Below are 24940 nucleotides of genomic sequence, written 5' to 3' on the forward strand. Positions count from 1 at the left end.
GGACCCTCGGGCACACATACACAGCAGAGTAGTAAGGACAAGACTTACATAGCATGCTTACAGTGCACCACTCACACTTAGAACACAGCTTTACATATTTTACCCCATTTAGTCTTCACCATGACTCTATTATCCCCATTTCACAGATGAGGAAACTGAGACACAGAGAGGTTAAGTAACTGTGCCTAAGGTCTGACAGCAAGGAAGTGGCAGCACCGGGGTTCAGACCCAGGCAGGCTGGCTCCAGAGCCTCTGCTCACTACCAGTGGCCCACACCACCTTGTGCACGCACCATCATGGTGTGCTGGTTATGTGTGTACCCAGATGCACACAGGTCTAAACAAGAGCACATGTGTAGCCAGGGACGCACTGGCAAAGCTCTGATAGCCTCTCTGGGGGGAAAGAGCCCTGATGTGCAGTGCTGGCGGGTTCTGTGTGCGTACTCCACTGGGGCCTCTTTCAGGCCAGTGTGACATCACTGAACGGGAAACGCTGGGAAGAGGCTCTCCAGCTCTGGCACTCATTGATGCAGTTATCGTCCACACACGCCCACCCGCCTGGAACACCACACACGCAAACACACACACAGGCTTCTTGCAGACACACCATCCCAACACAGGGACACAGACTTTGCTGTGAATGCACACAGGCACACATGTGCATACGCTTGCGCATACAGACCAGGCCGTGGAGACACTTACGCCTGCACTTGTAGCCTTGCTTGTTGAGACCCCTGAAAGGCAAGTGGCCAGTCTGGGTGAGTGTGGGGAAGGCCAGGGATGGCGGCCGTCCTTCCCCGCTGCCCCACCCCGGTGGGCACAACCAGTCTCACCAAACAAACTCTCTGCACACGGAGCAGAATGTGGGCTGCCCAAAGAAGGTGGCGATGAACTCGTGGTGCCTGATGTAGTGAATTTTGGCCTGTTTGATAGCTCCACGGCGGTTCATTGTTGGGAACTTGGCCTCGTCTTCACCCCGCATAGACTGCTTGCAATCTGGGGGCCGGTGAGCACAGAAGTCAACTCTGGCCCTTGGGAGGGGCCTCACCCTTTCAGTCCCTCCCAGGGCAGTCCCAGCCAGACCGCTGATGGAGGCTTCTTCCCTAAACCTCCATTCTGGCCTCTGAACCCCACCCCCAGCCCAGGTAGGGAGGGCTTACCTACGTCTTCCAGGAAATACTGCACCGACATCAGCACCTTGGCCTGGGGTTGCAAGTCCAGCTGCAGGGGTGAGGGTTGGGGAGTCAATGAGGGCGGGCCTGGGCCAAGCCAGACTCAGAACCCGCCCCCATGGTTGGTCCCTCAAGGCCCAGGGAGTCCTGGCCTCCCACCGGCCACCTGTCTGCCCAGAGTGGGCAGGGCCCCACCCCTGAGCCCCGCCCCCACCCCTCATCCTGGGGTATTATTACATTTGGGGAAGTGAAAGGATCCAGCCCACACCCAGCTTGGCCACATGGCCCTGGGAACAGAGTGGGAAGGGAAACTCCCCACCCTCAACCCTGGCCACCCCCTTCACTAGGATCTTAGAATGTAGGTACCTCTCCCTGCCCCCCAGACATACATAGGCACATGTGTACTGAAACGGGGTGCTGGTTCTCTCTCTGTGGCCAGTCTCCTCACACAGACTGGCTGGTCCTCAGGACAGGACCCTCAGCTTCCCCAGACCCGGGGCCTGGAGCCTGACTGTGTCCACTGGGGTACTGGACGGACACACGAGCTGTCTCTGCCTGATTATTCAAGACTGCGTGCAGCCCCCAGATCAACCTCGGTCCTGGCCAGTTCCTTCACCCCTCACTGGAGGCTGAGCAGAGTCACAGGGTCTTTCCTGGGGCGGGGGGCGGGGAGCCTACATGTAACCCCAGGGGGTAGGGATGCTCTGCCAGCATGGGTATCCTGTGGTCACAAGGGACACTCGGCCACATGTGGATGCAAAGTCCAGGTTTGGGCAGGTGAGTGGCGGGCTATGATCCTGCTCCCCACCCCTTTGTTGTGGAAGATCATAACTGGTGTTCCCCAGTGCCTGCCCGGGCCTGGAATATCTGCGAACATTCCAAACAGAACTGGGAACAATGGGGGCCTCTGGGAAGCAGGGCCTGGGGCCTGGTGTTGGGGCCAGGAGCTGCCCTTTTGTATAGCTTGTTTAACTCCGTACATCCTGCCTTTGCAAAATTAAAAGGGAAAAAATCAGCCACTACAATAGGAGGTCTCTCTCGAGAGCTGCCTGAGGGCCAGGTGCTGCAGTAAACCCTTCACCTTCTGCTTTTCATTCCATGGAACAATCGACCCCAAGGTAGGTCTCTTTAGCAGCTTCTCCTTTTACAGATTCAGAAACGGACTCAGAGAAGCTAAGGATTTGATGACTCGCAGGACCAGGATTCAAACCCAGGTTGTTGGTGGCCAGAGCCTGGGGTGCCTTTGGCCATCCCCGCTCCCTTTGCCCACCCATGTTGCGTGCCCGTGGCTGCGCCCCTCACCCAGAACTCGGCCTTGCCATTGTTCTTCTTGCAGCGCTCGGCTAGCACTGACACACCCACCGTCACCTCCGACATTGGCTCTTCGGCGGCTCGCATCAGCACTATCTGGATAACGCGGCCCTCGTAGATGTGAGCATCGAATGTGGACTTCCACTCAGGGTACATGGTGGGCTTCTTCTGCACCAGCGTCTTCCCGCGATCTGCAATGGGCCAGGCGGGCAAGGTTGGGCTAGGGCCCCTCTGTCCCTCCCTCCCCATGGCCTTCCATACTGTGGAGTCTGCCTGCTCTCTCCCCAGGGCCCAGGTCTCCATGCCTCAGCCCTCATGATCTCACTCATTATCTGTTCCAGAACACAGAAACACCGGCCGTTCCCTGAGGGCGCCCTCACTAGGTTCCACCCTGAGCCTTTGTTCTTGCTATTTCCTTCTCCTGTGACCCTCTTCCTCCAGCCCCTCTTAGATGTCACATTCCCTTACACATTCACTCAGTGAACACTGCTGCGGGCTCCCACATGCCAGACATGATACTTGGAGGCAAAGAACATGGTGCCCGTCCTAGAGCCCCAGTCCTAGGCAGAGACATGAATCAATTCACCCCTCAAGTGAATATTAAATCATAGCTGTGATGAGACTGAAGAGGGCAATGTCAGTGGGTCTAGACCTACCCATGGTCAGGTGGCCTGCCCCAGCCTAAGAGTCAGGGAAGGCTTCCTAAAGGAAGGGACAGCTTAGCTGAGACCTAAAGGATGACAAGGGTTCACCAGGCAAGGACAGAAGCAAGCAGGAATGATGTGAGATGTTTGCTTCTTCCAGGAAGCCCTCCCTGACTGCAGCCTGGGATGGTACCTCATCTGGATTTCCCTATCACAGGATTCACTGTCTGGCTCCCCCACCTGACTGTGAACCCCATGAGGGCAGAGCCTGGTCAGCCTTGGAGCATGGCAGTGTCCTCTGTTCCCAGCACAGGCTGGCACAGATGGACACATGGAGCTCCTGCAAGGAGCCCATTCTTGGGCAAAACAACAAATGGGGAGGAACCAGAAGCCCTGGGCCCCAGGGAAGGTTCCATATAGCCAGTGCAGGAGGTCCTATAGGCAAGTGGGTAGTCTCTACTGTCCTGCACTGCCAGGTGAGCTGGGCAGGGAGATAAGGACAAGGAAGAGAAGGATCCCTCAAAAGTTCTAGGAGAACAAGACACAGTTCTTCCCACTGCCGTCGCCTCCTGGCTCTGAGTTCCCTGCACCACTGGCAATTCCCTGTTGCCAGTGGCTGCAGCGTGGGTGGGGTCCAGCCTCCAGCCCTACCTGTGCTGAGAGCCTCCTTCATCTTCACAGCACAGAAGGGCTGGCTTGCCTCGTCCGCGGCCTTCAGGGAGCCCAGCTCGTAGGAGTTGAAGGAGATGCGCAGGAACGGTGCCATGTTGGGGCCTGCAGTGGGGCTGTGGAGACAGAAGACCTGAGGCAGGCAGCAGGCACAGCCTGGAGAGGGTGGTCAGGTTGCCACTCCCCTCAGAGCTCCCACACGGTGCTTAAAAGGCACTAGTCCTAGTTGCCAACATTAAAATGGAGTTTTACATAAGACGAGATTGGTGACTTCCCGATGAAACTGGAAGGTGTGACATCAGGCCCACTGGGCAATATCTGGGGGCACCGCCCCCTTGGTTGAGCACCCCTGCCAGTTCACTCTAGTTCAAAGCCCTGCTTTCACTTCTCTCCAAATCCTACCTGGGCCCTGGAGACATGTGAGCCTGTGACTTCCATCTCATTTATTTGGAGAGTCAGTCATTCAATGCCCCCTTTAACAGCCAATGGCTGGGCACCTACTACGTGCAGGTACCTAGTATACGCTGGGCTCCAGCACCTCAGTGGCAGCCAAGATGGGAAGGACAATACCCCATCCTCCTTGCCCCTTGCAGCCCACCTTGGTTTTCATAGTTGTTTTTTGCCCGTAACTACCTAGGCAGACAGGGCTTCCCTGATGGCTCAGTGGTAAAGAATCTACCTATAATGCAGGAAACACAAATTCGATCCCTGGGTCAGAAAAATCCCCTAGAGAAGGAAATGACAACCTACTCCAGTATTCTTGCCTGGGAAATCCCATGGACAGGGGAGCCTGGTGAGCTACAGACCATGGAGTCGCAAAGAGTCCAACATGACTTAGCGACTGAGCACGGCACCCAAGTAGACAACCAGGGTCAAGATGATTACCCCCACTTTTCCCACAGGAAACTGAAATCCTGAGGATGAAGCAGAACCTAAAGCTGAGAGTCTACTAATTAAGTCCCCATTTCATCTGGAACCAGGGTAGTAAAAAGCCCCACCCAGATCGGTATGCCTGACACTTCTGAACCCGAGCCCCTTGGTGCCTCTTGCCTACCTGGAAAGTTGCCTGCACTCTTAAGTTAACTTTTTCCCAAATATAAAACTATTTTAATATTAAACATAATGCTGAATTTGCTTCTTATACCACACATGTTGGCCCCACACACCCCCATTCCTCACAGTTCCTCAAATCAATGGTCATGACAGGTGACCCTGAGGGTCTTTTGGCTTGTCATCGTGGAGGATGCTCAGCTGTGCAAGCCACAGGTGCACACTCATACACCTGCCCAGACACTGGCTCTGGGTCCAGGGTCCATAGGGGAGAGCTCCACCACCATGGCTGCAGGAATGCTCACTCATGTATATCTACATATACACAGCCTTGCTCCATCCTGAACATCAGATGGCACAGAGGCAGATTAAGACACCACCTTGGCCCTGGGATGTCTCCCCTAGCTCCTCCACATGGCTGCAGAGCAGGAGCCAGGCCTGCTGGGAGTTCCAAGCCCAGATGAGCTCACAGGAAACACTGACCTCAGCCTGCAGCCCAGCCCAATGGTCCAGCCAGTCCTCTGAAGCCAGCCACTAGAATATAGAAGAGGGACCAGGCAGCACAGACTCCACCATGTCCCTTGCCCGGGCCTGGCTCCTACTTAGAAGGAGTGAGCGTGGGTGTGTGAGCTCACGTCTGAGACCAGCCGCACTGACCTCTCAGCAGGCAGGGAGGGAAAGCCATCTGTGGGCTGCTGCCGCCTCCTCCCTGGGCCCCAAGCAGGCATGAGTATGCAAGCTGGTGTTAGGGGAAGGCGGGGGCGTACATGCGGGTGTGACTCCATGGCCATGGAGATGTGTGTGCCTGTGAGGATGTGTGAGTGCGTGACAGGCGGTGGGTACACAGTGTTGCACTGGACAGTGAGCTGCACAGGCCTGGCTGGGAGTGCATGTCGGAGCCTGGGTGAGGGTCTCAAATTTCTAAGCAAAAGGCTATTGAACTCATCCTGTCACCCTGTGTGGTCTGGGGTTCCGGAAGGATCAGCATGACCCCTACGCAGCACACACTTGCCTCATGTCTGCAACCACATTCCAGGGCCTGACCCTCAGCACACATGGCTCAGCCTCAGGCTTCCCAACAGGATAAACCATCCTGGCAGAGGGGCCCAAGTCTCGGTCATCCTCATCCCCCAGATGAGGCACAGTGCCTTGCTGGAGGGCTGCTGCACTGACGAGAACTTGTACAGCCAACAGCAACGCCACAAGACTCAGATGGGGGCCTCTTGCCACCATCACCCCTTCTTGCTAATAGCATCCCTCCTTCCTCTGTGCACCATCCTTCATAGCTTACAAAGTACACTAATATCACCACATCCAGGTCTCCAGGCTCCTAGTAGCCTGGAGATAACTGACCCTACCTCTCAGAGAGGAAAACTCAAGTCTCCAGGAACAGAGCTGCTTATCCTGAAGTGGCCAACGGGCTCAGCACCTGCAGGCTGGCTCCTCATCCCCCGCCCCCATCCCCATCTCCCCTCAGGGCCCAGTCCAGGTGGCCCATGGGCTCTGGGTCACCGAGCAGGAGCCAGCCGTCCACAGGACCATGGCAGAGACAGAGTCATCAGTCTGCCCTCCGGCTCTGCAGCACTCAGAACAGCTGGTGCTTGCAGTCAGTTAGAAGCCACCGGAGGGAAAACCACAACCACAGTGGGCCCTGTCCTGGCCCCAAACCTGCACAGTCCGACCGCAGTGTCATGAAGAAGAGGACCACGGGCTGCCCTGGGGCTACCTGGCAGTAACCCAGGGTGAGGTCACCTAGCCCCAACTACCTAGGACTAAAACTAGAGCACGGGCCCCAGCCAGGTTCCCAACACCATCTCCACCCCAACTGCACTGTGTGGATCCCCAGAGGAAGAAAGACACTGTAAGCGGACGTCATCTTCCATCGATCTCGCCATGAGACCCTAAGAGAGGTCTTGGGCCCTGGCACACCGGGTCTCCCTGCACAGCGGAGCCAGAGTCACTCACCTACCTTGCAAAGCCTCTCAACACCGGTGGGAAGGCCAGGGGGTGGAGTGATGGCACAAAAACAAGGTGAGCCAACTATTTATAGCCCTCATGCAAATTGGCTTAGGTCCACAGGCCCCAAAGGAAGGCCGCTGGCTCAACCTCATCCCTGCTCTGCAGGCCCCCGTAGGCAGCAGGGGTTGGACTCCACATAGGCCTCCATGGGGACTAGCTCCTTGGAGCCAGCCGAAGCCAGCCAGACCCTTCCCGACCACCTGTCTCTACTCTTCTGCTTCTCTAGCCCACAATAGAGGCAACCCTATGAAGCAGAGAGCACTGGACTTGGAGTCAAAGGGCCTGGGTGTGAATCAGCGCCCTCACTTATAAAAAAAAAAAAAAGATCATCCTTCTATACAGATGGCTAATAAACACATGAAAAAATGCTCAATATCACGTATTATTAGAGGAACGCAAATCAAAACTACAATGAGGTATCACCCCACACTGGTCAGAAAAGCCGTCATCAAAAAATCTACAAACGATAAATGCTGGGCAGGGTGTGGAGAAAAGGGAACCCTCTTATACTGTTGGTGGGAATATAAACTGATAAAATCATTATGGAAAACAATATGGAGATTTCTTTAAAAACTAGGAATAAAACTACCATGTGACCCAACAACCTCACTACTGGGCACGTATCCTGAGAAAACCATTCTAAAAGACACATGTACCACAGTGTTCACTGCAGCACTATTTACAACAGTCAGGATGTGGAAGCAACTAGACGTCCATCAGCAGATGAATGGATAAAGAAGTTGTTTACATATATACAATGGAATAGTACTCGGCCATAAGAAGGAATGAATCTGAGTCAGATCTAGGGAGGTGGATGAACCCAGAGCCTGTAAAACAGAGTGTAATTCAGAAAGAGAAAAACAAATATCGTGTACTAACGCATATATACGTAATCTAGAAAAATGGTACTGATGAGCCTATTTGCACGGCAGCAATAGAGACACAGACACAGAGAACAGACTTGTGGACACAGTGGGGAAAGGACAGAGGGACGAATGGAGAGAGTAGCGTTGAAACATACGCAGTACCATGTGTAAAGTAGATAGCCAGTGGGAATTCGGTATATAACACAGGGAGCTCAACCTGGTGCTCTGTGACAACCAAGAGGGGTGGCCTGGGATGGGATGGGATGGGATGGGAGGGAGGGTTCAAGAGGGAGGGGACATATGCATGGCTGATTGATGTTGATGTACGGCAGAAACCAATACAACACTGTAAAGCAATTATCCTCCAATTAAGAATTTTTTTAAAAAGATCTAAAAAAAAGATAAATTAGAATTAGAAAAAAAATTCATCCTTCTCTGAGGCCAACACACAACAGATTAAGCTTCTAATGGAATTAACTCACTTTATCCTTGTGTAGATCCCAGAGGTGCGTAATTTGCTGATGAAGAAACAGGCTCAGAGAGGCTAAGTGATTTGCCCAAGATCACACTGCTAATAAGTGCTAGAAGAAGGATCTGAAAAAAAAAAAAAAAGAAGGATCTGAATCCAGGCCTATCTGATGTTGCAGCCTACGTTCTTCCTGGCCTGCCATGTCAGGAAGAGGAGATGAAGGGCAAGAGGGGACAAAGGTAGAGACAGATAAATGTGCTGGGAGCAGTGTACAGGAACACATCCGTGAGGGTAGAGAAAACAAGGAGGGGGTGAGGGGACCAGAAGGTAAGTCTCCTATGCTTGACCACCCAACCCCCTCCAGGCCTTACCTTGGGGAGCCCCCTACTACTGTACAAAGAAGGTGGGTACAGACTCCTGAACTGCTACTACTTCTCCCACCCCAGACACTTGGGCCAGACTCCAGTTCTCAAAACCTGGGGAAGACCTAACTGGATCCCAGCCTCAGGGGATGAGGGCTTGCTGGCCCTACTCCCCACCCTGCCCTAGACTACAGCCCACAGGTAAGGAAAGGTGGTACCGGGCCAGGCCAGAGCAGGCAGCCTGCCTCCTCCAGGGAGGTGGAAACCTGCTCCTAGCCAGTCAGGGGCAGTAGGCAAGGCCGACCTCAAGGTGACCAGAGTGACTACACCAGCCGAAGTTACTGGTGCACGGAGGACGGTCGTGTACATTATACATTTCCTGTGTGTGTGTGTGAGGGTGAGTGTGTTCCAGTAAGTAAAGGGGGCAAATAGGAACACAGCCCGAGGGGCATTCTCAGGAACAAGGATGAGCTTTCTCCTTTTTCTACAACAATCACGTGTAACCATTTTGTTAGAGGTAAAAAATAAAACCCATCAAGCCAAAATACCTCCCAAGAGCTGGGCCTTCAGAAACTGACCTGTCCATCTCCTCTTTATACACATGGGGAAACTGAGGACGGGGTCCTGTCATTAAGGTTCTCTGGTCTCTAGATTCAGCTGGTTCCCTTCCACCCTAGTCCTTCCCTGGCATTTGGTTCTGCTTCACAGGCCACAGGGGGGTGCCTGCTGGACCGAGGGCCAAAGCAGAGCCCGAGAAGAGAGGCCTCGGCAGACTTTTGGGGGATAGTGTGAGAACATAAAGGGAGAGTCCCTCTCCAAGTCAGCCAGGGGAACAAGAGGAGGCAGGCTGAGGTCAAGCAAAGCAAGGGTGAGCAGGATCAGATGAGGCTCTGGTGAGCCTAGGCTCTGGCTCCCTTGAATGGACCCCTGAGGAGTAAGGAATACTCCCTTCCCATGCCACCCTCCCTCCCAACACACACCTGCCCAGCTCGGGGCGGCCCCTGCCACCTACCCACAAAAGGCACCACCTGCTGACAGTCAAGGCGGGTGGTGGCAGCAGCAAAGCAAAGTGGGGCAGTGTTGGCCTAGGACCTCTGGGGTTGCAAATCCTGCCTGAGGGGAGCGCAAAGTCCAGGCCACATCAGTCCCGAGGGGTGACCGGAGGGAGGAGGACCCAGGAAGCCCAGGTAATGGAAGGGAAGGAACGAGAGAGACAGTGTGATGGCAGCAGGGAGCAGGGTTTGCCCCAGTAGGGTTACAACAGGGTGAGGGGGCTGGGCGTGGCAGAAGCTGCCAGGCAGGGCAGGCAGGCAGGCAGGCAGGCGGGCAGGCAGCAGTTCAGCTGGGAGGCTGGCTTCCCCAGATGGCCTTCCCAGACGGAAGCAAGTTAAAGAGGCTACAGGGGTTTCACAACCCAGGAAATGGGCTCAGCAAGAAAAGGAGGCGGGGGAGGGAAGGGCTAGCAAAGATCTTCCAAGGGCCTTCCCCTTGTGCCCGTGTCCCCAGCCCCCACATCCTGGGAGGAGGACCAGCCATGGTCCCAGGTCATGGGCAAGGCCCAGAGCAGGAGACATGTTCCCCCCACTCCAGGTCAGGACTAGCACCTTATCCCCCAGCTGAGACTCCAATCACTGTGGACTGTCCTCCTCTTCCCCAGTGACCCTTCCTGACTGTCACCACTCCCGGTCCCTCCCTGTTCCATTCTCACAGCTTGGAACCTCCTGGAGAAGGCCCGCCTCTCAGCCTGGCCCTGGCCTGCTCACCACCTCAAATCTTACCCCCTGGCCACTCTGTGAACACGTGCCTCCATCTGAAGCTCCCCTGTGCTTTTGCACACACTGTTTTCCTCAGCCAGAATGTCCCCCTGAATTCCTACATATCCTTAAAGATCGCTCTGAAGTCCAGTCCTTTCTTCCCCGCTTTCCAGGAGGTCAGCAGCTCCTCCACCTCACAGGCCCTGGCAGGTTCCCCGGGTAGGTGTCTGGGATCACACTCAGCGGAGGACTTGGGCGTCTGCCTGGAGCTCAGCCTTCCCAGCTCCAGCCACACATCTGACTGTCCTGGGGACACTAAACACCTCCACTGCAGGTCAACCCAGCCCTCGGACAAGAATCAGAGGAGAAGCTGGGGCAGCACAACTCAATTTTTTGCCATTGTCATTCCCTCAGAACCAATGAAAGACCTGGCTTTCCCCCGCAGGAACACCCGTGCCTAGGGACACAAGATTCTGCACATGATTGCGTGCTGGCTCTAGGGCTCCAACACCCAGCCTGGCCCCAGGTCACCCTCAGCCCTCCTCAGACCCAGCCAGTGGGCACCACAGTGACAAGACACACCAGGCCCATGGGACAGCCTGACAGAGGACATGCAAACAAGCATGTCATTATAGAGAAGGACATGACCACCGCTCGGGCAGTGAGAGGGGCTGGGGTGGAACGGGGGCCAAAGGGGCCTGTTGGTGGGAGGACGTCAGGAAGGGCCTCAACAGGGAAGATGCCCAGTGTGACACAGGGCCACCTAGCCAGAGGGTATGGAAGGGTTAGAGGGGCAGGTCTTGGGACACTGGCTGGTACTGGCTCATACTCACCCCTGCCGGCATGTATGGCGCATAGCACCTGGGTGGTATGGGCCTGAATCACTCAGCTGGCCCTAGGATTGGGGAGGCCCTGGGTTCAGCCAGAGGGAGGGCCCCAGGTACCCCTGAGGGAGGAACAAGAGCCCCTTCACAGCCAGACTGAGAACAAGGGGGCCTCTGTGAGGAGCCGGGCTGGGGGGTACGTCTGGGCCTTTCTCGGAATAACGTCACATGTGCACACATGGGCACACCCACCAAAGCAAACACAGCGTTACATGTGGGGAGCCCTGCTTGCAGTGAACACACCCTCACCCTTACACGGGCACAGCTGTAACCATAGGCCCTCACACACTCCTATGACAACTGAGTAGCACAAACACTGAGAAACACACCCCCTGCAGCGGCTCTCACGTGTTGACAGACACCAGGCCCACACAGATCACACGGGACATTCACACCCTCATTCAACAGCACAGAGAGATCTGCATACACACAAGGTACACACCGGAACGGAGACGCTCCAGGCAGGCAGAGATCAACTCACAAGCCGGGAAGGACCCACATGTGCCTGACGAGGGGCCGCCACCAGAAAGTCCCAACGTGGCTTTTTCTGCTGCAGCCGCTGGGGCCCAGTGGCAGGGGACAGGGGAGGGAAGGGCCTGGATGTCAGGCGGGCTGGGTTTCCCCCACTGAGGGAGGTGGAGAAAGTCCCTCCCGCCCCGGGCGAAGTCCAAAGTGCACAGAGGAAGGAGTGGGCCGGTCAGGCTCCTCCCTGGGTAGCCTTCCTCCTTCTAAGAGGGGAGGTCCTTGGAGGATGGGAACAGGCTGGGGGTCACAGGTGCAGATACAGGCCTGGTGCACAGAAGGGCCGGTGCTCCTGTGTAGGTGGAGCAGCTGTGCAGGCACCCCATTCAGGACCTCCAGACTCACTGGGAAGAAACTGACAAGGAGATAGTGGGTAATTCACCCAAAACCATGAACTCAATGGGGTGGTCCCCAGAGCGACAGAGAGGAGACCTCTGTTTCCAGCCCCAGAACTGCGTGTCTGGCTTTGAGGGAGACAAGGGCCAGTGCTAGATGGAGGGAATGGCTGCTCTGCCAGCCCCCAGAGACCACTCCCCAGCCCTCTCTCAGTGCACCTCTTCCTAGAGTCCCTGTGGTTTTCCTGGTTGTCGACAGTAGCCTTTGTGTTCAGAAGGAGAGATGGCCATCTAAGGCTTTTGCCTCCATCTCTTCCCTGGTGGCTCAGATGGTAAAGAATCCGCCTGCAATGTGGGAGACCTGAGTCCCATCCCTGGGTTGGGAAGATCCCCTGGAGAAGGGCATGGCAACCCACTCCAGTATTCTTGCCTGGAGAATTCCACAGATAGAGGAGCCTGGTGGCTGCAGTCCATGGGGTCCTAAAGAGTTGGACACAACTGAGCGACTAAGCACAGCAGAGCACCAGGAGGCAAGCAGGGCCCCGAGGATGCCTCCCCACTTTAGTGATGGGGAGCAAGCTGGAGGGAGGCAGGACTGCGGTGTGCCATCCCATGGCAGGCACTGAACAGAAGAAGTGGAGAGCAGGGGCTGGGTGTGGGCTGGGTTAGGCTGGCAAGTCTAGTTCAGGCCATGTCTGCCCTGGGCGCCCTGTGACCTTGGTCCAGGCGCTCTGGCACTGTCTGTGAAGGGCGTGATCGTGGCCTGCCCGGGAGGCGGTGCTGAGTGTGAGAGCTGTGGTGGCATCCTTGTCAGGCCTGTCATCCTCGCACCAGGTCCTTGCCCCACCGCCCCTTTCCAGCTGTCCTATAGTCACAGGGGCCTCCAAACTTCCTTGGATCAGTGGGGAAAGGGGTTCTCTAGAGCCACACAGCCCCATGATCCCCTGCTCTGCTGCTCTGAGAAGAGCCCAGGCTGGGCAAAGGTAGCTGAGTCCACTAGCAGACCCCAGGCTAGCTACTGTCTCTCAGGACCTCAGTCCCCTGTCTTGACAATGGACACCTCTCAGCTTTCTCCAGCTCTGACACTGAACGACCCTGCAATTCTCCTCCTGTCTCCCCGACCCCCGCATCCCAGCCCCAACAGCCTGCCCCTAGCGGACAGGGACCTTGGCCTGTCCTGTTCCAGCCCCAGGCCTTGGCGACTGGCTACTCCAGTGCACCTGTTTACCCAACACAGCCACAGACATGATCCAAAGCTTCCGGGGCTGTTGTGAAAACAGTGGCTCAGCCACCACAAGCCTGCCCTCATGGGCACCTTGGCAGGGACCTTCAAGGGACAGGCATCCCAGTCCTATAACCAGGGCCTCTTGGACTTGCCCACCAAAGGCCTGCTGAACTCTCTCCTCCCCTCAGTCCCGGCTTTACGTGCTACGTCTCGAGTTTCCGCTTTCAGCCCAGACCCTCCTGAACTGTAATATCCCCAACTCCACCATCTGGAGGTGCTCAAATACGTCCAAACACCTTCCCCATACAAGTGCCCTGGTCTCCTAGCAGCAACAGCACTCAGGTCAGACACCTGGGGGTCGTTTCCACCCTCCCCTTCCTCCCCCTACAGCAAGGCTATCACTTTTGCCTCCTATCTGTCCTGAAGTCCTCTCTTCTCTCCGTCACCACCCCATCCCAGCACCATCGCCTTCCCCAGGCCTGCACCAGCCTGCTCACTGCCCTCCAACCTCTGCTCTAACCTCCAAGGTCCCTCTGCCGCAGTGACTAGAGAGATCTCCTAAGATCGTGCAGCAGATCTTGTCACGCCTTGTTTAAGGCCCAGTTTTCCCAGGCCCCTTTCCCTGAGCTCCTGGCCATACCCCACCCTGCTCCTCAGCCCCAACCCCGGCAAGCCACTTTTGGTCCCCTAAACATCCACATTCCTTTCTGCTCAGGAGCCTCCGAACTCACTGTTTCGTCTTCCTGCTCCTCTCCCAAAACACACACTGGCTCTTTCTCATCATTCAGGTCTCTGATGCACACTCCTGGATCTGCCCATTTCACAGATGGGATGACTGAGCCTTCAAGCAGCCTAGTCCCTGGCTTCAGTACACAGCCAGTAAATATCAAGCAAGGATTTGAAGTCAGATCTGTCGACGCCTGCAGAAGTCTTGCTCCTAAACCTTCAGGAGACCCTTACTTACACTCCCAGCCCAGGCCCCTGCCCTTCTCCACCCTCCAGGCTTCTGACCTCTGCCTACTGCAATGTCATCATTACCACTCAACACTTGAGGCCCCCAGCCCCTTACCACTCACTAGCGAAAGCCGAAGCTCAGCAACCCCTTCACAGGGCTGACCTTCTGCGTGTCCCTGGGACAGGCAGGGTCCTGCCACCAGCTGCCACCTGGTGAGGATGTGTGCATGAATGTGTGTGAGGGGATCTCCAGCTCTCCCCACCCCTCCAGGCTCCATCAGTCCCCATGTCCGCCTCCTTCCCCAGACCAAAGACCGACTTCAAGAGTCCCAAGTGGAGATAGGCTGGCAGCAGGGCTCAGCAGCCACTCCCACACCAGCAGCCTCAGCTTTTCCAAGCCCCATGTCCCGCAGGGGGCCAGAGCAGGGGAGAGGTCTGGGGGAGGCCTGTGGGGGCAGCAGGCAGCTGTGCCTGCCTTTCCCTTCCCTGCATCCATTTGTCAGGAGATCTGTTTTTCTCCTTTTGAAAGGGAGTGAGGGGGAGAAGAGCAGGAGAGGGCTGGGCCGTTGAGTGGGCACAGCTGCTCCACCCTGGAGTTCTTCTCCTAGGAGGACCCAGAACAGATTGAAACAACAGAACCCTCCCCATCCTGCAGCGTTACCACTGGAGGCAGAATCGGTGGCTTCTCAGTCAGGCTCCGCAGCCACTTGGCCCTGTGATACTGGGCCTGTGCCCAGGCCATCAGCCGATAATAATCCCATCATCAGTACCACTTGCTGTTCTTCAAACAGTTACCACGAACCGGGAGCTGCATGCTTTATATAACTACAGTTTCTACTTCTTCATGGAGAAGGAAATGACAACCCACTCCAGTATTCTTGCCTGGGAAATCCCATGGACAGAGGAGCCTGGCGGGCTACCATCCGTGGAGGTGCAAAGAACCGGACACAACTTGGCGACTAAACCACTGCTACTCCTTAAACATGAACAGCGTGCCAGGCACAGTGCTGGCTACTTTGCATATATCATCTGTTGTTTCCAGCACAACCCAGTAAAGGTGGATGCCGTTGTGGTCTGAGGTGTCAGAGGGGGACACTGAGTCACTGGGAGTCAAAGCCACTTGCCCAGGTCCATTCATATAGTGCTTAGGGCTGCCTAATCCCAGAGATGCAGCCCAGCATCTCTCACACACAAGGTGCCCTTCCTGCCAGAGCTTGTGCTCTGAGCCTCGGCTTACAGCTTGGAGGAAAGGAGGAGCTGGGGTCATGGTGGCTGCGGGGGACTCTGTGGCCTCAGCACCCCCATTCCCCTCCTTGAGTCTCCATCCTGGGCTGGCCAGCCGTGGCCGAGGAAAGCCCGATCGGTCGACCTAACCCACTGTCCAGACACTGTTCTCCTCGGGGGCCAGGCTGGGGCGGAGCGAGCCGCAGATGGAGAGCTGGTCAGTCCCACTTTAAAACCACTTCCTGGGCAGCCCAGAGGAAGTGGGCCTCCGGAAACACCTCAGACGGTTTCTCCTTGGGCCCGGGCCTTGGAAAGTGCACAGACTGCCCCGGGAGAAGTCCCCTGCCTGCCTCCCAGTCCCCGGGGCCCAGCAACTCTGCCTGTACCAGGCGTGGACACTGCAGGGCACAGACAAGCTGATAGAATCGCCCACCCGCCTGTGAGCACCTTGGGCCCATGACCACAGACAGCCCACTTCCTCCTCTGTGGCAGCAGCCACAAACGGCACAGCTGACATGGCTCCTCCCCCGCACTCATCCCCCCTCCCCCCGCAACGTCAAGCCCGGTCAGCCTGGGGGCCTGGCCCAGGCGGGATAACTGGTAAACGTCTGGGCAAAGCTCACCTCCAAGGGTGGCGCTGTCCCCTGGAGTGCCTGTGGTCACAGTTACACCTCAAACCTCACCTTCAGTGCCAGATTCAGGCTGAGCTGTGACGCTGACCAAGGACCGCCGCCCCCACCCCTTTCTGACCCAGAATGGGCACAGTGTGGTATGTGTGGGCAGGCGTCTGAGTGCACGGATGACTGGGTGAGCGGGTGAGCGTCTGTGTGCGTGTTTGAGCGTGCCTGCCAGTGAGTGCATGTGAACACCTGTGTTCATGTGTGCGCATGTGTGGTGCGTGTGCAGGCACTCGCGGGTTTGCGGGTATGGGGGCAGAGTGCAGCTCAGCCTCTGTATCCCTGTGTGTGTTTATATGCCTATGCTAGTGAGGTAGGTGACCTCTGAGAGCAGAAAGTAGGCTGGCTTCAAGGTTAATTAATTGGACTTCTTAGGGAATGAGGCTCAGTGGTGGGCGGGAATGGCCCCCTGACCTCACATAGCAGAGTTCCCCAGCCAACCAAGGACACGTCACTCCCTTCCCACCAAGTTTGAGGAAAGGTTGAATAAACAGAAGACCCAGCATAGACCCTGCCCTTGTTTAGCCCCCACTCCCACTCCAGGAGCCACGGCCCTGATGTCCTGCCCTCCCTCCAAGGGGGACCCCAGCCCCCACCGTCTTTTCACCCTCAAGATCTGTAGGTGCCAGAGCCAAGGGGGTGGGACTGAGGGGTTGATCTGGGAGGACTCTTTGAAGGAAAGAACATCTTTGCCACCCTCAGCAGCCCCCAGTGCCCCCAAGGATCCTGTTCACTGGACTCTGGACACCCAAAGGGTAACTTTCACTTCTGTACTGTAATGCAGGTGGAAGGGGGCAAGTGTGACCCAAAGGAGGGAACTTTGAGCTTTATAAGGCACCTGATAGAGTACAGCCTTCCCGGCATTCCACAGAGAGTTCCAGCGCACCCTGAATCTGGGGGCTGCAGACGGGGACTTCAGGGCTCTCCTCTGGCCCCAGAAAGGCCAGGGTGAACTGGGGATGTGGAAGAGAGTTTGGTTGTGCCAGGAGCTGGGAGACCTTGTGTCCAACCCCTAGAAGGCCCAGGGCAAACCTCAGTTTCCCTGTGTGACGATGAGGACGGCCTGAGGCAGAGAAAGGGACCATGGAAAGCGGATACATCCGCTCTCACTCTGGCTCAAACAACGCCTCCTCCCTGCCTGGCCAGCAGTGTCACCACTCCTGGCACCCAATCACCGGTGGCCCCCGGTCTCTGAGCTTCAAGGCCAAAGCCTTCCCTGGGTCAGAAGCCACTTCACAGCAGGGAGCTCTCAGGGCCAGAGTGAACTGCTACCCTCCCTGGGCACCCAGACCCCACACACAGACTAAGGACTCTGTGTGCACGCCACCGCCCACCTCCACAACCCCATACCGACTCCAGGGCCAGGGCAGAAGGGGAGAAGCCCAAAGTGGAAGGCCATCCCTGTACACTGTCCATCTGTCCACCTGCCTAAAAGGACCCAGTCTTACCTGAGGCTCCCAGATCCCCGCAGCCTCTAGTCCTGGCTGCCGCGGCCACCACTGCCACACAAGCACCACCAGAAGTAGGCCTGTGCCCTCACCTGGGCCAGTCCCCGGCAGATCTGCAAGAGCAAGAGAAAACAGCTGAGCCGGTAGGCACCACCAAACAGGCTTTCCCCATCTGTCAGCCCCAGCATGGCCAACACAGGCCTGGGTCAGCCTCGTCTGGTTCTGAGACCTTGGCCTCTTTGGGCCTGGCTGTCTCTTCTGTGAAGTGGGGTATTGGGGTCATCTTTTCCAGGGCACCGGCTATGTGTCTACTCCATGCTAGGGGTCGGAAGACTATGTCTTAGCCCTTGGAGCATTTCCGGGTTACAGACACAGCAAAAAAGCTGTCCCCAGTCCTCTCATCTTCAAGAGCCTGCCCTGTGGCATTGGAGGCCTACGGTTCAATCAGGGACCACTGCTTTATGGCCTGGGGCAATTCCTCTGAGCCTCAGTTTGTCTCATCTCTGAAGTGGGGCAATGTCTCAAGTGGTTGTGAGGTTCCAGTGATGTGGTGTGCCAGCTGCTGTACTGAACTCACTGGAGTGCCAAACGAATAATGACACTTCTTCATTCTTTGTTTTGTACCTTCTAGTTCAGGTGATTCTCTCACTACTGTTGTGCCCATTATACAGCTTTAAAAACAGAGGCCCAGGGAGATCCTAGAAGGAAGTAACAGCAAAGGCAGCAGGATACCCCAGGTCTCCTGGCTGAAAGGTCTAAGCACTTTCTCTGCAGGCCAGTCCAGGTCTCCACAGAAGATTCTCTTTCCCAGATGTGAGCCCCTCCTCCCACTGAAGACCCCCATCACCACTCCCTTGGGACCGAGGCACCCTCGAGTTTTATCTTTTTGTCTGCACTTCAAGTTATTTCTAATTTTAAACTCCAATTAGCTGTGCCAGCTAAACGGTGTCAGTGCCCTGCGGTCACAACTCCAAATCACCTCCACCAGCACCATTTCTGCTGCTGAGACTGGTGGAGGGTATCATGTGGGCTGGCCTCAACAGGGCTGGATGCAGGTAGGGTCTCTTCCCTCCAAGCGGATGGGAGGGGGCAAGAGCTACATCACAGGCAGGAAGTTGGGTTGGGGCTATCTGGGCTTTTAGCAGCTCCAGCTCCCAGGAGAATGGGGACCATACAGTTCGGAGGGGCTTCCCTGGCGGCTCAGTTTTAAAGAATCGACCTGCTAATGCAGGAGACACAGGTTCAATCCCTGGGTGGGGGGAGATTCCCCTGGAGAAGGAAATGGCAACCCACTCCATTTTTCTTGCTTGGGAAATCCCATGGACAGAGGAGACTGGAGGGCTACAGTCTATGGGGTCGCAAGAGTCGGACATGACTTAGTGACTAAACAACAACAATGATGATGATGACAACATTTGAGGGCAGGTAAGTGTTCACCAAACAAGACTTAGCATCTGCTGAGCTTTCACTATGGACCAAGGCTGGAGGACCTCTGGTCCTCACAACTTTGTCCACTCTGCAGATAAATAAGGAAACCGCCTTAGAGAGGCCTAGTTCCCAGCTCTTGTTCTTAAAAGGCACAGTGAGTATTTAAGCTTAAATCTTTCTTGGGTCAAGCCCAAGGTCTTGCTCACAACACTGTGACTTAGGGTGTCTGTGAACTTGAGAGAGTGGAGGAAGGTGAGAGATGGAGGGTTTTCCCCATCTTCCCAGGAGCCAGCGCTGGGCTTGAGTGTGTCACATGCACATCCACAACCTCATGACCTCCCACATGTACATACACACGTGCGCGCGCACACACAAGGGCTCTTACCTTCCCTCTCAGCACTGCCACCCCAGGGCACAGGCAACATACACCTTGTTGCACCTCCTTCTGCTATGACACCCACGCCCAAGCACTCTCGGTTCCCCACAATCACAGTGACTCCCCAAGCACACATCCGCACAATTTCATAGAGTCACAGTGTGAGTCTCCCACCAGCCATTCGCTTAGCCTCGCCCCCAGCCAAACTCCTGTCACACGCCAGATCCCTCCTACCACCCTACAGCCAAATACAACTGTCCAAACACCTCCACATCTCTCTCTCTCACGCACACACACACACAAGTACAACTGCCCTCTATTGGCTTGTCCACCACACCCCAGCTCAGTCCACAGCAGGAACGAGGAAACCCAAGGGACCAGTCACCTCCCTCAGTGACCAGGTCAGCCTGGTCACAGCAGCTCAGTGCAGAGAACATGTAAGTGCGTGCGCGTGCACACACACACACACGAGCCTGGGGGGCTGACACCAACACTGATGGCTGTATGTGGGTCACTATGACGTACCCAGTGTGCAACACAGGACCCTCCAGGCACATGGGCACACATCCCAACACATAGAGGGGAGTCTGGTGACAAAAACCAGTCCATACATAGCTGCAAAGAGCACAAAGAGCTTCAGGACACCCAAACAAACATACACACATACACACAGGCAAGTCACACATGTTTAAAAGGACACACAGGGGCAAGTCCCAGACCTGGGGGCAAACAATACACAAGGAGACACAGATATACAACATACCTACGTGATAGGTACAGGCAACTGAGCACAAGAAGACAAGGTCCAGGCGCATAGTGTAGGGGCCAGAAGAGAAAGGAATGTCACTACTCCAAATCTACTCACTCCAAATCCTTCTCACCGGGTTCAAGTGGGGGGCTCAGTGGGCTCTCCCCTCCCTGACAAGGACAAACAGAGGAGTTGGGGAAGTGGGGCAATTCTATCGCCTGACCTCTCTTCTCCTCCACCCCTTCCCCTCTCCTGGCTGGGCCCCTACAGGGGAAGCATCTGGATTGGGAAGGGACCACCAGAGGAGGGGGAGCAGGGAATGGCATGGGGGGGATGGTGGAGACTGGAGCCACGCCCAGCCCGGAGACAGATGGGGAGAAAGACACAGAGACTGAAAGAAGAGAGCAAGCGAAGAGGAGGCGCCGCGGCGGCTGGGCCGGGCAGGGTCCCAGGGGCGGGAGGCGAGGCCCAGTGGATAGCCTGGTTTCAGCCCCGTGGTAAAAAAAAGAGAGGCGGCGGACAGGCAGGGGCGGCGAGCGTGGGCCAGGGGCGCAGCTCCCACAGGACAGGATCTAGAGGGTGGCCGGAGGCAGGGTCGGATGGGGTGATGGGGAGCCAGGAGGGCAAAGGGCAGACAGATGGGGACCAGGGAGAGGCGGGCGGGGAACACTGAAGGAGTGGGGACGGACGGACGGACAGAGAGCTCGAGAAATTTGGAACAGATGAGAGGACCCTCAGAGGCGTTGGAGACACGAGTAGAGAGGGGCCGAGAGCAGACGGATGAGAGCCCCTCGGCCTCCACCGCTGGACAAAGGGCCAGACTGACCGACAGGGTTACGGAGGCACCGGCGGGTCTCGGAGCTCGGCGGGACTTTCGCCGGCCGCAGCTCAGTTTCTTAGTTTCGGAAACGGGAACCGGAGCGGGGAGGGGAAGGGAGGAGCGGCGCGCCCTCGGGGCAGCCTGATCCTACGGCCCGATCTTACGGCCCGGCACGCACTCACCTCCGGGCGCAGGGCCAGGCGCCAGGGGTCGCGGTGGCTGGGGTCCGGCTCGCGGCGCGGCTCCCGGGAGCGCTCGCGGAGAAGGGGTCGGTGCGCGCCAGACCCGGACGGGCCCGGCGGCCGGTGAGTTACCACCCGGGCCTCGGCGCGGCGGGCGAACGCCGGGGGTCGCTCAAGAGATCCCAGGTCCGCCGCCTCCCGCTCCCGCGCAGCGGCACACGGAAGTGCAAGGGGGCGGGGCGGCGCGACCTCACCCAGGTGCCGGCCCCAGTCTCGGCCCGCCCCCGCCCTGGGCCCGCCCCTCCGAGGCCCCGCCTACGCCGGCCACCCCCGGGGGTCCAGCAGCTCGGCTTCCCCAGGCCCGCCCCTCAGTGTCTGGGCCTCTCCGCCGGCCCGAGCACCCCTCGCCCCACTTAGGGCACGAACGGGCCCTCAGAAGGGGCCTCATTTTACTGAGGGCGCGGAGGCCCCGGGGGCCCTTTCCCCACCCTACGCCCCGCACACGGAGCCCGGGAGGCGACGGCGGGGGTTCCCCAGTTCCCAGCGCTGGCGCCCGGGACTCCCTGCCCGCCAGCTGGCCCTCCTCGCCGGGCCTTCGCTCTTTCTCTTCCTGTTGGCTGGAGTGCGGACGCAGCCGGGCTCGGTGCCCGCCGCCAGGCCGGCTAGTCCCGGATCTGTGCCCGGAGACGAATGGGAAGACTCCAGGGCGGGAGGCTCTAGTCGGTCCACGGGTGCTGGTCAAGCGATTCTAAGAGCGACTCCTACCCTGATCCATGAATATTCCTCCCCCTTGCCCCTGCTTTTCAGAGTTCCCCATCGCCTCTGGGAGGCTCCTGAGCTTCCTTTCTAGACTTAGAACTTGATTATCTGGCATAACTCATTCATTCATTCACTGAGTACCCTCTGGGCTTCAAGTCTGGAGAGAGAGAAAGGCCCAGGGAATCCATTCCTTTGCCCCAAGTATCAGAAAACCATTCCATAACAATTCCATACTCCAAAGAAATGTCAGTTTCCAGAGGAAAAGAAGAGGGTTCCAGTTCCAGACCTATCCTCCTGGGGGACCACCTAGAGGTCATGCGGACAGTCTGGACAGCTCTTTCCAGCTGAGGCATAAGGGATGAAAATGGGAGACAATCCCCGAGGAGGCCTGAGCTGATCAAGGGGCCCATGGCCAAAACAGGCCATGGCCAGGACATTAGTCTTCTCAAGGAGCGAGTGCTGGCAGCTATTAGAATGGAATGGGCTTGTGGAGGAAATGGATGGGATATAGTGGCTGAGGAGAAGAGAAGGGCTGGATAGGGCCAGAAGAGCTGCCATGTTGCTCAGGTGGGAGGACCCTAGGTTGGGGAAGATGGGTGGGAAGAAGGGTCCAGACCTTCTGGGTTACAGGGCTGTGGGGATGGCGGGGGAGGGGTTGTCTAATGACACCTCCAGGGATGCAGAGCCCTGGCCAAGATGGGAATCTGAAACTGTGTGTGTGTGTGTGGCAGGGGTGTGTCTGAGCTGGAAAGAAGAATACTATTGATACAATGATTTTTCCCACACATGGTGGGATGGGGATGCGTGCTACCCTACATTCCACAAAGAAGACCTAGTTTGAAAACTGCTTAATGTCTAAGTTCCCAACTCTGATGCCTGTCCCTTACCCCACTGGGGTTGGCTCTGTCCACCAAGATGGACCCTTCAGGTCACACTGGACCATCATTTAGGGAAGAAATCTTATGCCTTACTGCCTACAACCAATTTTTGTACACACTGTTCCCTGGGCCTAAATGTCATTTCCCACCCACTCCCAAATCTCTACCTGTCTTGGTTGTGTCCATTCAAATGCTACTCCTCCCTGATGTCCAGCTGTGAATCCATGGGACTTCCTTGAGCTAAAGGACTCTATTCATTAGTGTGTTCTGTGTCCTAGTCCCCACCCCCACCCCATGGCTTAGTTGGGCTTGAGCTGAAGAAAGCGTGAGCAAGATGAGTTTCAGGTGACTTTTGCTCACCTGGAATCAAGTTTCCTCTCTGGCTCCTCCCTCCAGGTCCACAGTGGCCAGCTGAGCCTCTCCCTCTTTGTCAACAATAGGCCCGGCTGGTGCCAGGGACCACTGGAAGGAGGGCAATGAGGGCCACCACTTGGAGATTACTAGGTCCAGCCACCAGGCCTTTGCTCCCACACCCTGAGGTTCACCTTGGAAAATGGAAAAGAAGAATAATGGCCATCATTGACAGAGCTGCCCCAGTGACAGGTCCTGTGCTGGGTACTGGATCTGGGCAACCTGATCAGACCTTAAGACCCTTCACAGTGAAGGCCACTATTAGTGCCACTTTTGGTGATGAGTAAACTGAGTCTCAAATCCACTTGCCCAAGAAGACACAGCTAGTAAATGGCAGAAGTGAGATTCAAACCGAGGTCTGCCAGGCTCCAAAGTCCATGTTTTACATCAGGGGTTCTCAGTCTCAGTGATGCTAACCTTTGGGTCAGATCATTCTTTGCTGTGGGGGCTGTTCTCTGCACTGGAGGATGTTTAGCAGCATCCCTGGCCTCTACCCACTAAAAATGTCTCCAAAAAAGGGAACCCTCCTACACTGTTGGTGGAAATGTAAATTGGTGCAGCCACTATGGAAAACAGTATGGAGGTTCCTCAAAAAAAAAAAAAAAAAAGCTAAACTAAAAATGAAATAAAGTTGCTATATGACCAAGCAATCCCACTCCTGGGCATATACCCAGATAAAACTATAATGTGAAAAGACACACGCATCCCTATGTTCAGAGCAGTACTATTCAAAATAGCCAAGACATGGAAACAACCTGTCAGTCAACAGATGAAGGGACAAAGAAGATGTGGTACTTATGGAATATCATTGCTGCTTAGTTGCTAAGTCATGTCCAACTCTTTGGCGACCCCAAGGACTGTAGCCAGCCCAGCTCTTCTGTCCATGGGATTTCCCAGGCAAGAATACTGGAGTGGGTTACCATTTCCTTCTCCAGGGAAACTTCCCGACCCAGGGATCGAACCCACGTGTCTTGCACTGGCAGGCAGGTCCTTTACCACTGAGCCACCAGGGAAACCCACATATGGAGTACTACTCAGCCATAAAAAAAAAATGAAATAATACCACAGCAGCAACATGGAGATGGACCTAGAGATTATCACACTAAGTGAAGTGAGTCAGAAAGAGAAAAATAAATACCATATGATACCATTTACACAAGGAAATCTAAAATATGGCAAAAATGAACCTATCTACAAAAGAGAAACAGATTCACAGACATAGAGAACAGATTTGTGGTTGCTGAGGGGGAAGGGAGATGAGGGAAGGATGGATTGGGAGTTTGGGATTAGCAGGTGCAAAGTATTATATACAGGATGGATAAACAACAAGGTATATAGCACAGGGAACTATATTCAATGTCCTGTGATAAACCATGATGGAAAAGAATATGAAAAAGAATATACATACATACATGTGTATATATATATATACATATATATAAACTGAGTCACTTCGCTGCACAGCAGAAATTAACACAACATTGTAAATCAACTATCCTTCAATAAAATAACATAAAAAAAAATGTCTCCAGATACAGTCAAATGACCCCTAGGGGGCAAAACCACCCTTTGTTGAGAACCACTACTTTAGAGCAGGGTTAGCGTTATAGGAACAAGGATTTATAAAGTAGACATCAGGAAGCACTTTCCTTGCCCTCAGGATTATGCAGACTCAGGAACTCAGGGGCTGCAAGCATACACTGGCCTCAGCCAACCTTTCTCCCCTGGAGATGCCAAGGGAAGGCAAGATGTCC

At 55.7% G+C, this 24940-nt stretch overlaps 1 protein-coding gene and 1 long non-coding RNA gene across 8 annotated transcripts in view; one reads left to right on the forward strand and one right to left on the reverse strand.

Annotated features, from left to right (window-relative positions):
* Positions 1-21366, reverse strand: part of PRKCD (protein kinase C delta) — a 34352-nt gene extending 12986 nt beyond the window's left edge. For 4 of the 7 annotated variants that reach the window (XM_024982481.2, XM_024982480.2, XM_024982479.2 and 1 more), the window contains exons 1-8: positions 21139-21366; positions 17585-17697; positions 8213-8324; positions 3778-3911; positions 2474-2673; positions 1160-1220; positions 833-995; positions 702-733 (exon numbers count right to left, since the gene is read on the reverse strand). In XM_024982481.2, coding sequence (XP_024838249.1) covers positions 702-733; positions 833-995; positions 1160-1220; positions 2474-2673; positions 3778-3892 — 571 coding nt within the window. In that variant the 5' untranslated portion in view covers positions 3893-3911; positions 8213-8324; positions 17585-17697; positions 21139-21366. 7 annotated transcript variants of the gene reach the window in all.
* LOC132343514 (uncharacterized) lies at positions 1413-4053 on the forward strand. The gene is made up of 4 exons (XR_009492395.1): positions 1413-1948; positions 2322-2385; positions 2508-2632; positions 3808-4053. It is a non-coding gene; the product is annotated as an uncharacterized lncRNA (long non-coding RNA).
* Positions 21367-24940: the final 3574 nt, after the last annotated feature.

Source organism: Bos taurus, chromosome 22 (assembly GCF_002263795.3).
Source record: "Bos taurus isolate L1 Dominette 01449 registration number 42190680 breed Hereford chromosome 22, ARS-UCD2.0, whole genome shotgun sequence".
Lineage (NCBI taxonomy): Eukaryota > Metazoa > Chordata > Mammalia > Artiodactyla > Bovidae > Bos > Bos taurus.